This window comes from Rattus norvegicus, chromosome 8 (genome assembly GCF_036323735.1).
Source record: "Rattus norvegicus strain BN/NHsdMcwi chromosome 8, GRCr8, whole genome shotgun sequence".
Lineage (NCBI taxonomy): Eukaryota > Metazoa > Chordata > Mammalia > Rodentia > Muridae > Rattus > Rattus norvegicus.
In genome coordinates this window covers 104,112,174-104,128,321 of record NC_086026.1, presented here as the reverse complement: position 1 = coordinate 104,128,321, position 16,148 = coordinate 104,112,174, and the positions used below count along the sequence as shown (strand labels likewise).

The 16,148-nt window shown below is 43.9% G+C and overlaps 1 protein-coding gene across 2 annotated transcripts in view; it reads right to left on the bottom strand.

Moving 5' to 3' along the window:
* The window catches only part of Slc9a9 (solute carrier family 9 member A9), a 563,666-nt gene extending 547,623 nt beyond the window's left edge, over positions 1–16,043 (bottom strand). The window contains exons 1-2 of one of the 2 annotated variants that reach the window (XM_063265800.1): positions 15,449–16,043; positions 727–929 (exon numbers count right to left, since the gene is read on the bottom strand). In XM_063265800.1, the coding sequence (XP_063121870.1) occupies positions 727–929; positions 15,449–15,623 (378 nt within the window). In that variant the 5' untranslated portion in view covers positions 15,624–16,043. The remainder of the gene's footprint in view (positions 1–726; positions 930–15,448) is intronic. The other variant, NM_001271438.2, reaches the window with a different exon arrangement.
* Positions 16,044–16,148: the final 105 nt, after the last annotated feature.

The window sequence follows — 16,148 nt, the reverse complement described above, 5'->3', positions numbered from 1 at the left end:
GGATGGCCTCTTGCTAGCTGAGCTCTTCACAAGTGTGTAATACTAAGTCTCAGAGTCTCTCTCTCTCTCTCTCTCTCTCTCTCTCTCTCTCTCTCTCTCTCTCTCTCTCTGTGTGTGTGTGTGTGTGTGTGTGTGTGTGTGTGTGTTACTGGGAATCAAGCCCAGAGCTTCACACACCCAGACAAGTGTTCTATCACTAAACTACATCCAAGCCTGAAATTAGCTTTTAAAATGGGAATCATTTTGCAAATTTTTAACCTAAATTCATTAGCCAAGCCACTATGGTGAAGATCTCTTGGGTGGACTGTAGGGGAGCATGTTTATAAACAGCCAGAAGGCAGTACCTTTTATTGTCAGCCAGAAGTCATCCTAGAACAAAGTTCCCAAATGGAAAACTTGTCACTCCTCTGTTTTCTCCTTCGCTTGGGGAGATTTGAAGCAAATAACCAGCAGGTAACAGGTACAACACTAAAGGCACACATATGTGCACTGGGATACATCTTAAGGAAGGAAAAATGGCTGAAAGATTTTATCTTTAGTAGAAATTAAATACTTTGCCCAAATGTTATGAAAAATATCGACAGCTGGGTTTACATAGTCAACTAAATGACCCAAGATTACAATGTGAAAACACTTGGTGTTCAGGTGCATACCTATGTAAAGAAGTTCATAAATGACGTCATCAATTATGGAAGACAAAGCTGCCTCAGCTCACAGAGCCCTTACCTTCTCCAGTATAGCATTGCCTTGGTGGGGGCTGATGTTGTGCTGGTTGATTTCTCTCTGGTACTTGTATTCATAAACTTGGTCAGTGATGTTGACTAGTAGAGTTGATGGGCTGAAGAGTAACTTTCCACAATTGTAGACAGTGCCACTATCGATATCAGTTGGCGCTGTGGCATATCGCAAAATTAATCCCATTATGAGGCCTAAAATAAAGAACACATGGTTGTACTTGAAGAAAACACTCTACATCTCCTATAGTTGATTGAATCAAATGTTGGGATTTGGAACCTGTAGAAGTGACCTGAGAAAACACAGGGCCATTTCTTGGATAACTCACAGATACTAACTCACTGGGATGTGTTGTTGGAATAAGTCATGAACATTATTGACTAAATACTTAGAACACATTTTCATGTTTTTGTTCTTCTCCCTTACCCACCTCTCCTAGCCATTCAAAGTATTTAAGAGAAACTGCTCTGAGGTCAACATAGAATCGACGGCTATTCAGGAGATGGCTCCCTGAGGAAGCCTCTTCATCCTGACAGAATTTGTTTATATTTCAGACCCAGGGGGAGAGGTGGCCTTGCTCTCTTTCTGGGGGTATGATACAGCAATTGCTCCTCCAATTTTAATGGTAGATATTGGGGACCAGCTAGAAGGGAATTTGGTCCATGGACACAGATCCAAGGTAAAGATGAACTTTAGCTCCCAAGTAATGTCAAGAGTCTCTTATACATGATCAATCCTTGATGTCTAAGTTTCTAAATTATATTAGGACAGTCATGGCTGTAAGATCACTATAAATCTTTTTAATGTGACTTTATGAACAACAGGAGAGAAAAGAGCTTTTGAGACCCAAAACAGCCTTTGATTCAAAATGTGTGGTCATGTATGTGTTTTGGGAAAAATAGTCCAACTTTACTCTTTGAACCTCCATTTTCAGAGGTTTTACCTCTTGCTTGGGAGTTTTATAATCTAGTAACATTTCTCCTCTTTTCTTTTTGACTTTGTTGTTGTTTCATTTTTTAGTTTTTGAAACAGAGTCACAAGAACTCCAGGCTGGCCTCAGTCTCACTATGTAGCCCAGGGGTGGCCTAGAATTCCTAATCCTCCTGCCTGCATCTCTTAAGTGCTGAGATTACAGGTGTGCACCACTTTACCCAGCTCAACACTTCATTTTTTTGTGAGACATTTTGCACTAAATATTTTGCTCCATGTATCTGTACGTCTAAGATCAAAATACAGTTTCAGGACTGGATGAGCTCGAGTTTGTTTACGTTAAGGAGTCATGTGCAGAGAATTCTAACCCAGCAGGCCATGTGGGAGTGCAGCTGGGAAGCACACTGTTATAGAGACAAGCACTGTTTAATGTAAAGCTGGGGGAATAGCCAAAGGCTCACACGAGTCTTTATCTTGATGAGCTGACCAGACAATGAGCAGGATCCAGGCTGCACATCTGGGTAGCAATGGGAATCACAATCAGTGGAAAGTGAATCTGGATCTAAGCTTTCTGTACACTACAACTCTTAGTGGGAGGTGGTTACTCAGTCAAAGACTCTCTCTTGGCTGCCTTGTCTCTGGCCAGATCACTTCAAGAGCATGTAAGCAAAAGTGATATGTTTCACTTCCAGGTTGGGGCAGAGAATAATCTAATGAATTCTCTCTCTTCTTTTTCTCCTTTACTGGCTGAATGGGGAGAAATTATAGACTCCAAAGACAGACTGGCCAAGTGGAGGCTGGGCCCTTGAGAAACCAGGAGCAGGAGGGACATCTACCAGCCAAGAGCACCTGCACTGGGCTGCTATATGTGACAACTTCTGTTCTGTAAGTTGAAAATATGTTAATGTTTTTGTGGTCACAATCTGTAGTAATAACCTCCTTAGACCAGTGTATCAATACAAAGGGACTTAGGAGAGCTGATACTTTTTAGGAAGTCACTAGTGGTGTAGAAAGAGAATATATGAGGTAAAGGAGAAGAGAAGAAAAAGAACGGATGATAGGAATGAAGGAGGGGGGAGGAGTAGACCAAAGGGCACCTCTGAAATGCTAAGAAACTTGGATCTTTCAGTTCAGAGGTGATGAGAACTAGTGAAAGCTTGTAGGCAAGAAGGCAAAATAATGAGATTTTTGTGTAAGAGTTATCACTTGTAGAGAACTGATTAGAATGAGGAATAGGAAAAAAATCCAATTAGCAAACTTCTTTGAGAATTTTTTTAAATCTCATACTTGCTTCAGTTTAACCTAGTCTTCCATAATAAAAAATATTGCACACAATCTTCATGAATAAGAAAAGATGTTTAAGTGTTATGCTTTAGACCTAAAGGGTCTAGCAGACAGGTCCACAGATTGAACATTTGTCCTTAGCTGCTGGGTTCAATTATTGAGGCGGGATTAGATCAAGGTCACTGGGGGCGTTCCCTGAAACTATCCCATGGCCCAGCTCCTTCCTGACTCTCTCTGTTTCTGCTGAGATGTAAGCAGCTCTCGGCAGGATGCCTCTACTTCTATGGTGCTCTTTATCACCTCAGGCCACAGAGATGGGACCAAGCAGCCCTAGGCTGACGTCTCTAGAACCAAAATCAATCCTTCATGTATCTTCAGCTATGTGAGCACAGTAATGAAAGGTCATTTGGGCACATTGACCTTTATTGAGTATATATGATCTGCCACAAAACAGAGGGAGCCTTGCAGGCATAGTGCTGAGTGCGTACAATAAAACCACGTAGAAGAGTGCAGAGGGCGCCTCACTCACACCTCACACCCTTAGGTATAGAAGGACATCACTCTGTCCACTCGCTTCCTAAAACTGAGTCAACTGGTGCCGAGAACTATAGTACTATGATTGCTCTCTTTACTCAAGCGAGACACAAAATTAAAAGAAGCACAAGACAGACCCTGCAGGGGTCTAAGTGGCTAGAACCTAAATTAATGTCATTCCCAACTCCCAATAGGCTAGCTACTTAGCTTTGACAAATGCTTCCAACGAGGTAACCAGAAATGAACGAGAAGCGTCTGCCCATAGTCATTTCTCAAGTATGGAAAGCAAGCCCTTGCCTTAACAGCAAACACATGCTCATTGGTGTGGCTAAGCTCACATGAGGCCTCAAAAACGTAGTGGCCCTGCCTGGTCCTGTTCCAGGTTGGGTCTCAGACTTAAAGAAACACTGTGAATGGAGGATACATTCGCAGACAGAAAAAAACCAACCAAACAAACAAACAAAAAAACAGACATATTAGCCATGAAAATACAGCTCTGAGAAGAGAGCAGTTGGCATGGGCTTAGCTCCTATACCCCATGATCTATCAGCGCATCCATCCAGCCTCATTCTATATCCAGCCAATGGCTGTGCCCAGTAGTTTACTAAGGCAAAGAGTTGGAGACCTTTCTGAAGGCAATCATGGACATGATTCCCCCATAACTTTTCCAAACCTTTCTTAGAATGGTAATGTATGCTAACGGTCCCCTGAACAACCTTTCTTTCTTTTCTCCATAAATATTGGTCTAACATCAAAGACAGACAGCTATTCTGGAGTTCTCATGCCCCTCCCCCTTCCCCTCAAAGACGCTTCCTGTAGTAAATTATTTTCTATAGTTAATCTCTCCCAGTGCTTCCTCTTTATAGGAGCCAACTTAACACACGAGCCAAAAGGTTCTGGCCCTAGTTTGCTCCAAACCCCAAGTGTTGGAAGGAATCAAATCTTGGCGCTTTGCAGAGGCTTCATGGCTAACACACCCAGGCTGCAGGAACAGCAGCTGGACAGTCCTTGCTTGTCAGAGACCCGGCGCTCCCACACAGCCTCCCACAGTTTTTCACAGGCAAACTCAGTGCGTTGGGTGGATGCTGACATAAGGATGGGGTGATGAGCTGTCACACAGGCTGTGCTGGCAAGACTATATGGGAGCAGAGAAGAAATCCAGGCAGACTGCGAGAGGAAGAGAACTCTAAGCAGAAAGGATTGTTTTCTTATCCACACAAAGTCACGGGATCAGGAAAGTCCCCATCACCCTATCACAGATAAATAGAAGACTGGCCACCAGGGCAGCAGAACACAAAAGCACCATTTCCATTGAAAAACAAGAAAATCAGACAAAGCAAAGGCCCTATCTTGCCTCAGTAAGAGCCCGCCTTCCAGAACACGGGCTCACAGCCACAATCTAGGTCTGCCCCAGCACACACTCAAAAGTTGTCTCTGAGGCCCACTTCTTTGGTATTTCCTTCGCAGACAATCTATAATCAAGGAGCATGAGTGCTTTATCAAGTCTGAATGTCTAGGCCCCTAAGGTGGGGAGAGGAATCTTGACCTCCCTCAGCTCCACACGAGCCCCTGGGAGAGATTTACTCTCAGAGCACCCCGTACATGAAGAAAGCCGTTGGATTCTGCCTTGGCAAACATATGGTCTATCAGCGCCCGTGCACGCAGATCTCGATTACCTGAGTACAGCTCATATAGTGTGAGCGACACAGTATCAGGAGCCAGTCCTATGACAGCCCGCATTGTACAGACCTCGGACGTCCAATGAAACCGTTTAAGGCAAAGGCTCTGTGCTGTGATTCAGCTCCTCTCCTCCAGAAAAGACAAACACTTTAGGCAGAATTGTAGTCAGATATTTCCAGTGGGCGAGCTCCCTTGAAGTCAGGAAGAAAGGGGTCTCCTATGTAGTTACCGGTCACTATTTTAAAGTGTCATAGAGAAGGGGGACCTCAACAAATGCTGTGATGTTCCTGTCCTTTAGGGCTTTCAATATAACTGTCATCCAGAAGATGTGTGGCAGGCAGCTACACCATGTCAGAGCATGAGAGAGAAAAGAGGTAGTGATGTGTAGTCCCAAGGAGGCATGGAGAGATGAAGGGTTCAAGGTTAAGACTAGGCTCCATGAGACAAAGAGAGGAGAGAGGCCAGAAAGAGCAAAGAGCTTCAGGGGTGTCCTTGCCAAGGAGCATTCAGAAACACCAGCCCTGACATTTAGATTCTCTCCTATCTCATTAGCCACTTGATCCTATTTGCCTGCCACAGACGGGTAAGATGTTCTGAAAGAAATGAGTATAAAATGTTCTTTCCCCAATAAACCTTGGAATATGCCAGCAGCCGACTGGCCCTTTCCTCCTTTGGAATCCTGGCATGCTAATATCCTCTAAGAATAAGGTACTATAACTGTCTCACTATAAACCTCACTTCACAGCCAAGTCTCTTGAATCTTACTGACAGATAGTCAATATGGTACAGAAACGTTTCTCTAACAGGGTTTTGCTGAGAGAAATATGGACAGGGCCTTAATATTTAAAAAAAAAAACATAAATGGCAGCAGATGGCAAGTGGCCTTTAAAATACAGACCTATCCCAGTCTATTCTATGTTTTCATGGCCACACACGGTGCCCAGTAGCAGGGCGAAACACAGTTCCAGCTCCCGTGAGACTTCCTTTTGTAGGGATGGTGGTTCTTTGAAGACGAAGGACACAGCCATCCCAGCCGTGGGTGTGAGTTTTATGAACTATACAGCATTCACTCAAGGGCTACATGGAGTTTACAAGAACTTGGAAGCCACACACACATACAGCTAATACGTGAGACTGCAGGACAGCCAGGTGCCAGAGCTGATCCTCTATGTGCTGAGCGATGACACTGTCCCCTTCTCTAAACCAAGTAGGTGAGCATCTCTACCTGTGATGTCTGCTAAAACTATCTTTGTGCTCTCTCTCTCTCTCTCTCTCTCTCTCTCTCTCTCTCTCTCTCTCTCTCCTTCACTTACAAAGTTCTATTTATTTCTTTTGTGATAGGATCTCAAACTCATGATCCTCTTGCCAGCACCTCACCAGGAGCTGATACTGCTGGTATACTTACCACACACAGAAGATAACCTGTGTTGTTGTTGTTGTTGTTGTTGTTGTTGTTGTGTTTGTTTGCTTGCTGTCTATCTCTCCCCACATAGCCATGTGCTCCAGGTAAACTCATTTCATGGCCAGTTCCAGGCACCTTCTTTTTTTCTTGCTGACTATTGGCTCTGGAATATTTATGTTACCTAAGCTCAGCCAATGACATGTGAAGGGATCCTTGACAGGCAGCTTCATAGAAGAAGAGACAGGAAAACAGAGAAGCATCTGTGTGTGTGTGTGTGTGTGTGTGTGTGTGTGTGTGTGTATGGGTGTGTGTGTTCAGAGGTCAAGGTTCCTGTCACTTGTTGTTGAATAGAACCCAGGTCCCGTACATGCCAGGCAAGCACTGATACCTTCATGCCCAGCTGTGAAAACAAGACCCAGGGAATCCAAAGGAAACAGCGCTAGCCCTATCCTCACAGCACTGGAGGGAGCTTCTCAGAGATGTTTAAGGATGTGCAAGAGGTCAGTCTGAAGAGAAGAGGAGACACAGAGCCATCAGAAAGAATATGCAAGCACAGACAGCTCAGCAAGAATTGGGCAATCGGCAGCGGGGGTGACCGGTGAGGTCAATAATGCAGAAAAGAGAGTGACAGTGAAAGAAAGCCAGCAGTGGGCATTTACAAGTGCTGGAGTTGAACTGCATCTCTGATGCTTTTAACTTCTTATTTGATAGTTTTTTTTTTTTTGACAGCCTCCTAGTATGCACAGTGATTTAAAGAGAAGACAAAGATTTGGATATCAATGTCTGAATGTGTTTCCCAACAAGTTCTAGTTTTAGCCCTGAGACTATTCAGGGACAAAAGGAAAATATATGTATATGAGTGTGTATGTGTGTATATATAATGCTTTCAGTTATTTAAGGCTTTTGTTTCTTCCCCTGCCCTCCCACCAACCTTCTAAATTTGAGAGCAGAGAGTGCAGAGTGTAGGTGTTGCTAAAAGGGACACAATTGATTGCTTCGTGCTCTTCGCTGTAGACTTGCCCTGGTCGAGAAAACATTTTATAATAATGTCAGGACTAGAGGGGGACACATGACAGCCAGAGCAGCCCCCACATAGACCCAGGTAGAAAGCCGTCAATGAAGCTGTCCACCTTGGGACAACTCCAAAATATTTATCATCGTGTGGAAGAGAGACTCGTGGAAAATATCGGAGGTCCAGCCATCATATTCTCCCAGTGTAAGAGATACCTTATGTCTACATCCATCCTTGGTACACATTTGGTAACATTCAACATGCCACGCACATGTACATACATACCCACCTGCAACACAACACTCACGGTTTCTGGAGTTTTAGTGTGTGTGCATGTAGGGGGTGAGAGAGTTTCTTTTTGTAGTCCTGGCTATTCTATAACTCACTCTGTGTACCAGGCTTGCCTCAACTCACAGAGATCTGCCAGCCTCTGCCTTCCAAGGGACAGAATTAAAGGAATGCACCACCACCACCCAGCTTGGGTTTTGGGACTTCTAACATGTATTAAAGATGATTTTTTTCCTCTGGAAACTACTTCGGGCACTGGCATTTTTGTAGTTAACGTGCCTGTTACCATCCTTAGAGGCCACCAGCAGAACTGTAGACAAGAGCTACATATATGAACTATATCAATGGGTTCTTAGTTTATAGCTTTACACAAAGCAGCCTACCATTTCCCCATTAGTAGACTCATGTAGACAGTGAAGGTAGCTCCCCAGAAGGAAGATGGTTTCCACCCTAACGGGGTGAGGAAGATGGTAGGATACAAACCCAGCAACTGACTGTTGAATTCCTTTCCTAGTGAAGCACTAGACAGTGTGAAGACAGGGATGCCACCTAGAAGGCTGTGGACACACAGCATGACTCCTAGAAGGCTGTGGACACACAGCATGATGCCTAGAAGGCTGTGGACACACAGCATGACGCCTAGAAGGCTGTGGACAGCAGGGCTATGGCAGTGCTTTTGATCCCAGCTGCTTACTTCTGATCACTGATCTTAAGCTGATGATGCTATCCAGACCATTAGGAGCACTACACAGAAGACAGTAGAGACAGTAGTTCCCTCCAATAGCCAATAGGATTAAGACTCCAGCCTTCGAACTCTATCAAGATCAACAGTTTCAGACTCACCAGAATGCTTTCAGGGTTCTGAGACCCCAGAGATAAAAGCTATCATCTTTCAGACTATTCCAACAATTAAATTCAGTCAAATTCACATATGAAGAAAGCTTCGCCGACACCTTTTTTATGATTCACATAAATCCAATCTCCTTTCTCAACCTCCGTAAAGCATCTGCCATACACATCCTGACATCCACAGATATTTAAAACCCAATTGTGGCAACAGGCGAGGTTGCTTCCCAGGGTGTGGGTGGATGTTTCTGGGCAGCCTCAGGATACTTCAGGTCCAATCACATAGCATGAACGGGAAGTCACAGTATTGCTTCCACTGGATTACACCGGGCTTTTTGTCCAGACACTGCCATTTCTAAGAAAGGAACCAAACTGCCCCTGCCAACAACTCCCTACTGACTGGGGACACTCTGATAAGAGCACAAGGGTGACCCAAATTCAAGACCACAGACTTTGAAAACTGTTCCCACCAATTCTGTGCAGCATATACATTTCCTAACTCTCTCTTTTTATTTATTTGGTAAACTTCCAGAGGTACTGTCTTAATTACAGTTTTTATTGATGTGATGAAAGACCATGACCAAAGTAACTTGGGGACTTGGGGTTTATTTGGCTTACACATCCATATTGTTCTTCAACAAGGAAGCCAGGACAGGAACTTGAACAGGGCAGGAACTTGGAGGCAGAAGCTGAGGCAGCTAGTATGTAGTGGGCCTGCTTACTGACTTTCTAACCATGGCTTGCTCAGCCTGCTTTCTTATAGGACAGAGGACCAACCAGCCCAGGGATGGCACCACCACAATGGGCTGAGCCCTCCCCATCAGACAGTAATTAAGATAATGCCCTGCAAGCTTGCCTACAGCCTGATTTTAAGTTGAGGTTCTATCCTCTCAGAAGACCTTAGCTTGCCTCAACTTGGCATAAAAATATTCAACACAGGTACCATTGCCTGGCTAAACAATAGCAGGTACTCTAGAGAGAGTGCTCAAAGCTGGTGGAAAGCACAGGTGACCTGAGTCTGAAAAACTGCGCTCACCCCAGCAGTTACTGGTTACTTTGTGCCTCTGAGTATTAGATTCCTTATCTGTAGCATGAAAGCAATAATCTCTTCTCTATTCACGTGCACACGCGCGCGCGCGCGCGCGCACACACACACACACACACACACACACACAATTACATTGCCAACCACACAGAAGCAAACTAGCAAGCTTTGAATCCCAGACCTGGCCTCTAGTATTTGTGTGACATTAGGAAAGTTACTTGATTCTCTGTTGTCCCATTTTCCCCATCTGAAAAATTACTGTGGTAAGGAAAGGATTAAACTGGTGTAAAGCCTAGTTTTACATTATGCATGTTATAATGTGTTAGCTAGTTCTTATTATATATCTACTTTTGGGGATAACAAATATTAATATTCCCTGTCACTACCCATATGAACTTAATTCCATTAGATTCTAGATAATAGCTCATAAATAGCTTGAGACATAAACTCCTTCTCTTGGTGTGTGCCATCAGTAACCCTTTAGAACCTTCAGAGAGAAGAGGCACCGGGGCAGCCAGGCCAAAGCCATACAAATCTAAAGGTTCAGAGCCCAAGCACAATGCACAGATTTATTTAGAATACTGAGGTGACTTTATCAAAAAAAAAATCTTCCCCCTCTTTGTTTTTTTTGTTTTTGTTTTTGTTTTTGTTTTGTAACAGAGCCTTCGCTGGCCAATAACTTAATATGCAAATCAGGGTGATGCGAAATGAAACTTGTGTCGATCTTCCTGCCTCTGCCTCCCAAGAGCTAGAATTACAGGGTTCAATTCCTCCACTTATTTAATTTAGTAACACTATACAGTGTGAAGAAACCTAGGCAGATCTCCACAGCACCTAAATCAAGCATTTTATATCACAATCAAGAATAAATGGAGTTTATCGGAGTCTAGATCCTAACTACCCTTCCTTGAGATCCTTCAGGTTAAGGCAGAGCCACTCTGGTTTGGTGAGAAAGGATCCAAACCAGGATCATGATCAGGACCAGGAGATGCAAAGCGCCATCCCAACTACAAGGATGAAGTCACTTCAGCGCCTCACTCTTCCAGTAGGAAATCAGCAAGATTTACTGAGCACCCAATTAAAATCAACACTGGCTCAGAAGAACTAGGAGTGGTGAGTCAATGTTAAGCAAAATCGTGTCAAGGAGAAACGACTCAGTTTCATTATTGCCTATTTGATTCCTAGTAGGAAGCTACTGGGTTTAAGGGAAGAAGCTCTAAGATGTCTGACTGATGTCAGTGTTGGCTTGAATTTTAGAGATGAGTTGAAGCTAGAAAGGAGCTCATTTCCTGCCCATTTCACAGATGAGAAAACTCAGACCAGCCATAGAGGAGTACAGCAATACATCCTGGTACTGAGGAAAAAAGAATTATCAGCCTTAATTGGGGCTTTCTCTAAAGAGTTTGCCAGGTTTCAACAGGCAACGTGCCTGAGAAGGACAGCTGGGGCAGGTACAGGGTGCAAAGAGGGGATGAGCATCCCCTATATGTCAAGCTGTCAGCTGGGGGTGCAGGCTGAACTGGGGGGGGTGCAGGCTGAGCTAGGACAGAGCAAAACTGGATCAATAAAGTGGAGACACATCATGTCCAGCAATCCATTTTCAGCTGGGAACCTCTGAGAAGGGCTAGAATGAAGTCAATACCTCTACAAGACTTGGGGAAAGATGTTTTTGTAACTATAGTTTCTTTAAACCTGGGGAGAAAAAAAACCCTTAGCTGTTGATTAAATTAAATTGCTCTAAGAATAATTGAATTATTCTTACTCAAAGGCCAGAAAACCTTTGAATGTGACTGAACTTTGGGTAACCTCAAAAGTCTACCTATGGAGACTTGGTATTTCTTTGGTCCCTGCCAAAGGATGAACAAATTTCTGTGTGACATCAGGGCAGTCTCTATATTAGATGATGGTAAAGAGCAAAGGTAGAACTTTAAGAAGTCTAGGTTGTTCTCTCCTTAATCTTAAATCCTGGCCCTCAAAGGGACGCCATTACAAATGTCCTACAGGAAGTGACAACCCCCAGGGAGATAAAATGGACTCCTCAATGCTTTCAGAAACCCAGGAGCAAGCGCTCTGTAATGAGCCCTGAGAGGGTGAATCTGGGCTCCGAATAAGCAGCACTAAGTGTCCCAGCTGCTGTCAATCAATATTTTGACCATTAATGCTCCTTCTGGCTTTTAGTTCAGTTTAAATGATTACATCATTGCTTCGTCTCTCATTGTGAAAGAACCAGAGGCATGGGAAGTCATGAGAGACAATTACCCTTTACTATGCCTGGCAAAGCAAAAATATTCCTACAATGACACGGCTAATTTACAAAAAGCACCCATGACCCATAATAATGAGAGAAGACCTTTTTATTTTTTTTTTTTTTGTATAAGCAATTACTTGCATTTGGATCTTCCGTTTGATTTCCAATCAACACAGAGGAAACGTCTTCGCCCCTATAACCCTGCATATGATATTTTAAGGTTAACGGCGTGAAAATTGTTTCTACTGATAATTATAAAAGAGCAGTTGAACATTCTACTTGGTCACCTTGCTCCTCGTTTATCCTGTAACTGCTCATTTTCTAAGCCTCTGATCCCTAGAAAATTTTTAATTGGATTCCCAAGTACACTGATTAGATGTATCAACATCTATTACATCTTCTAAGGGACATTTGGCACAGGTTGCCAGAATGCCCTCGGAGAGGCATGTTGGGGACTGGGCTGAGGGAATACAGATACTGTGGTGCCTGAAGAAAATACTGTTCTCAGTATAGGGGCAAATGGTTTGTGCAAGCAGTTGATAGAGGCAAAAGCCACAGCCCTCTGGTTGGGGCAGGTCGCCCAATTCATTGACGAGCCTGAAGCGAAAGGCAGCTATCCAAGGTGCCAAGATTGGAAAGAATAAGGAACAGTAATAATCACTGAGGCTAGACTAAAAGCCTGAACACACATTAATGGTCAGTATTTTGATTACCAGCAGGATGGAGACAGCTGCCTCAGTCTACTCTAAGGTGTCTTCGGGAAACAAGAAAATGTCTAAGTTTGTCTTCTTTTCCATTGGTCTTCATTATGCCTTTAGCCAGACTACTGTAGAAACAATGGCTTACTTCCTCAGATGGAGAAAGGGTTTACCCTGGAATTTTAGTTTGTCAGACCCCCTGGAAAAGAAACTATATGGCCAATCCTTAAAGGTTTACAACAGGAATATATATATATATCTCCACCATCCACCCACCCCCTGCTCACATACACATACACACAGTCCCTAGAGTACCACTGAAGGAGTTTACTTACTACTGTCTCCTTAATTAAAAGATGTGCTGAACCCCAGCTCAGCACCAACCACCACCATGACTTCCATTTAAGCCCTACCTCCTCTGCAAAATGAGGATGCTGTTCTCTAAGATTCCTTTTGACTGTCTGAACTTCCTATTCATTTACAAAGACTAAACAGTTGGGATTCTCTCCCTCTTACTATTGAAAGTTGTTTCTTAGAGTTCCTCTTTTCCCTGGGTTTTAGTTTGACTATTTCATTACATCCCTGACAGAAAGCTTACAGGAAGCACTTCAGTTTAGCGTTCTGAAAAAAATGCTTATCCTAGAAGTCGTCTGTGGAGGCCATCCTGATGAATAACTTTCTGAGTTCACCCTTAAAAATGAACAAGAACCTCCTTAACAGCTTGAAATGCATGAAAACACATGGGGAGGACCACCATGTTTGACCGTTCAGCTTGGGGAGGTTCACCATGCTTGACTGTTCAGCTTGGGGAGGACCACCATGCTTGACTGTTCAGCTTAGGGAGGATCACCATGTCTAGCTGTTCAGCATGGGGATGACCACCATGCCTAACTATTAACCAAATCTAATCAAGAATTATTTAAGCCAAGTTTAACTACTTTTATAAAACAATATCCCTACCACTAAGAAGGACTACTTTTATAAAACAATACCCCTACCACGAAGAAGGAAATTGGTAAAAATCATAATTCAAGCATGTTTAAGGCTGTGGAGAAATCTTCCCTTCTCATAAAGACTTAATCTTAACTCTGTGTCATATCACTAAAGTATGCACAGCCCTTTGATCTGATGCTTAGGGGGACAGTGTTTCTGGCTTCTCAGATTACATCCTGTATCTTTTTGATTATTTATTACCCAAGACAGTGAAAGATCCTGGTAAATTGATTATGGAGAAAGGGAGGATGACTCATGTCTAGGGCTCAGCCTCTGAAAGTGCTGTGCCCTTCTCTTTTGGTCCTGTCTCTTCTACCCTGAAAAGTTTTGCTGTGTGCTAAGTGACTTTCAGTTCCAAGGAACTTAGCTGTGCTTGGAATTGACTGCCCCAAAACAAACTGCACTGTGTGGCCTTAGACATGGGTCCTAAAGCTCAAGGGTCTCACAGGGGTCAAGGATAGCCTATCTCAAGCTTTCACCTCAGAGCCATACTTTGTTGACAACAGTCATCACATGCTTAGCACATAAAATGTGCCCTCATCTCGTTTCCCTGGACCTCAGACATATAAAAGGGCCTCGGGGACTTCCAAAAAGAAGGGAAGTCAAAAAGAATGTTCTTTGCTCTGCGTTTTGGCAGCCCCTTGACTGTTTCCACTATGTTCAAAGCTGTTAGTTTTTTACTAGGTGGGGTAAGAGTAGTGAAGCCAGTTGGTAGCGAGGCAATTTGTCTCAGTACCAGCTCAGTGCTGGTTCCTTGTAGCTCATCTTAATAAATTTGATAACCCAGGCTAGTCTGTGTAAACCAATAATCCCATTTTATTAAACTTCCCAAAAAGGATGGTGCCATGGCAACTTGCACAGAAAGAACATCACTTTGGAAGATTAAACCTTAAATTAACACCTTCACCTTCCTCCCCCCTCCTCGAAGTCTAAAGAATCAGGTGTGCTTACCTACCGACACCTATTATTCCAGCATTCAGGAGGCTGAGGCAGGAGAATCACTGTGAGTTTGAGACCAGTCTAATGAGTCTCAGGCCAACCTTGTCTATAGAGTAAAACTTGTCTAAAATTAGAGGGAGCAGGTGTGTGTGTGTGTGTGTGTGTGTGTGTGTGTGTGTGTGTGTGTGTGTGTGATATGTGAGAACATACTTATTAAACATGATCATATCAAACCAGGCTAAGCAATGGAAAATGTTGCCTAGGAAATTTTTGGTTTAACACTTTTATTATCAGAGGCTAAAACAGTGTTCATAGGATGAAAAAGGATTTGGACACAATTGTTCCCACTACAAGGGCGGGGTCTGTTTCTCTGAGTATTTCTTCTTGAAAATAGTTGGAAGGATATTTCCTCCATGTAGTCTGAAGCTATTCAGTTAACTTTGCCCTGCTCCTTTGGCTGCCTGTGGAAGTGGCCGAGCAGACTGCGTTGCCACCACGTCTTACCACTGGGACTAGCAGCGCTCCATGACTCTCTCCGCATGACAAAGGACTGCAGCTGTCAACAGACTCACCTACTGTGCTGCCTCTGAGCAGGACTGTGACACCGTGACAGCTGCTCTGTGGCCAGGCGGATTTCTGCCACTCCTCTGGAAAGAGGTGGCATTCACAACACTGCGGCGGGCGCCTCTCACTGAGCTAATGACACTTCAATCAGCACGTTCCCTTCACTTTCCGCACTTTGCCATCTGAGCACAAGTCTCTAATTACGCCCAGGCAACAAGTTTCACATCGACCCCACCATTTACACACTCACCATACACCATCGCCCCTCCAGTCTCATGCAAGAAGCGGAATCGATGATTTTTAAATAACCAGATTGTTAAAATGGTAAGGATGAGCAAAAAATTAAACGCGAGTAGCTCCACTGCTCCCTGGTGTTGAAAATGATCTTCATCCTTCCCTGACGTAAGCCGAAGCTGCCCCGCCATTCTCCCCTCCACCGTGATGCTCAGAGAAATCCCTGGGCAAGGGATGAGCACTTCGATGAGGGTTGCCTAGGACAGACTGGCGCCCACAGAATTTCAGAATAAACGCTGCTACTTTGTTGCTACTTCACAAGCATTCAGATGGCTTAGCATTCAGACGGGCTTCTAGTTACAACTTCCTGTTTCTCTCTTAAAGCAGCCTCGTCTCTTTTCAAACTCCAGAGGGTGGTTTCATCATAGAAGACTCTGTCTTCAAATGGTTCGCTCTGGGAAGAGATCTCCACAGAGGTCAAATCTGCCAGCAGGATGCTGATGTCCAGACTCATGGCCCTCCTGTTCCCAGCATGATTTCTTAGGCTGTATATAACTGGCAAATTGTACATTGATAATAAGACAGTTCAGCTCAGCACATCAACAGATTCAAAAGGGCAAGTCCAGACCCTTACCTTCACTTACTCAGTTTTCTCCCCTCCCACCAGAGCCTCCCAGGGGAGGAGGATTGGCAGGTATGGTTTCACAGGACTGTTC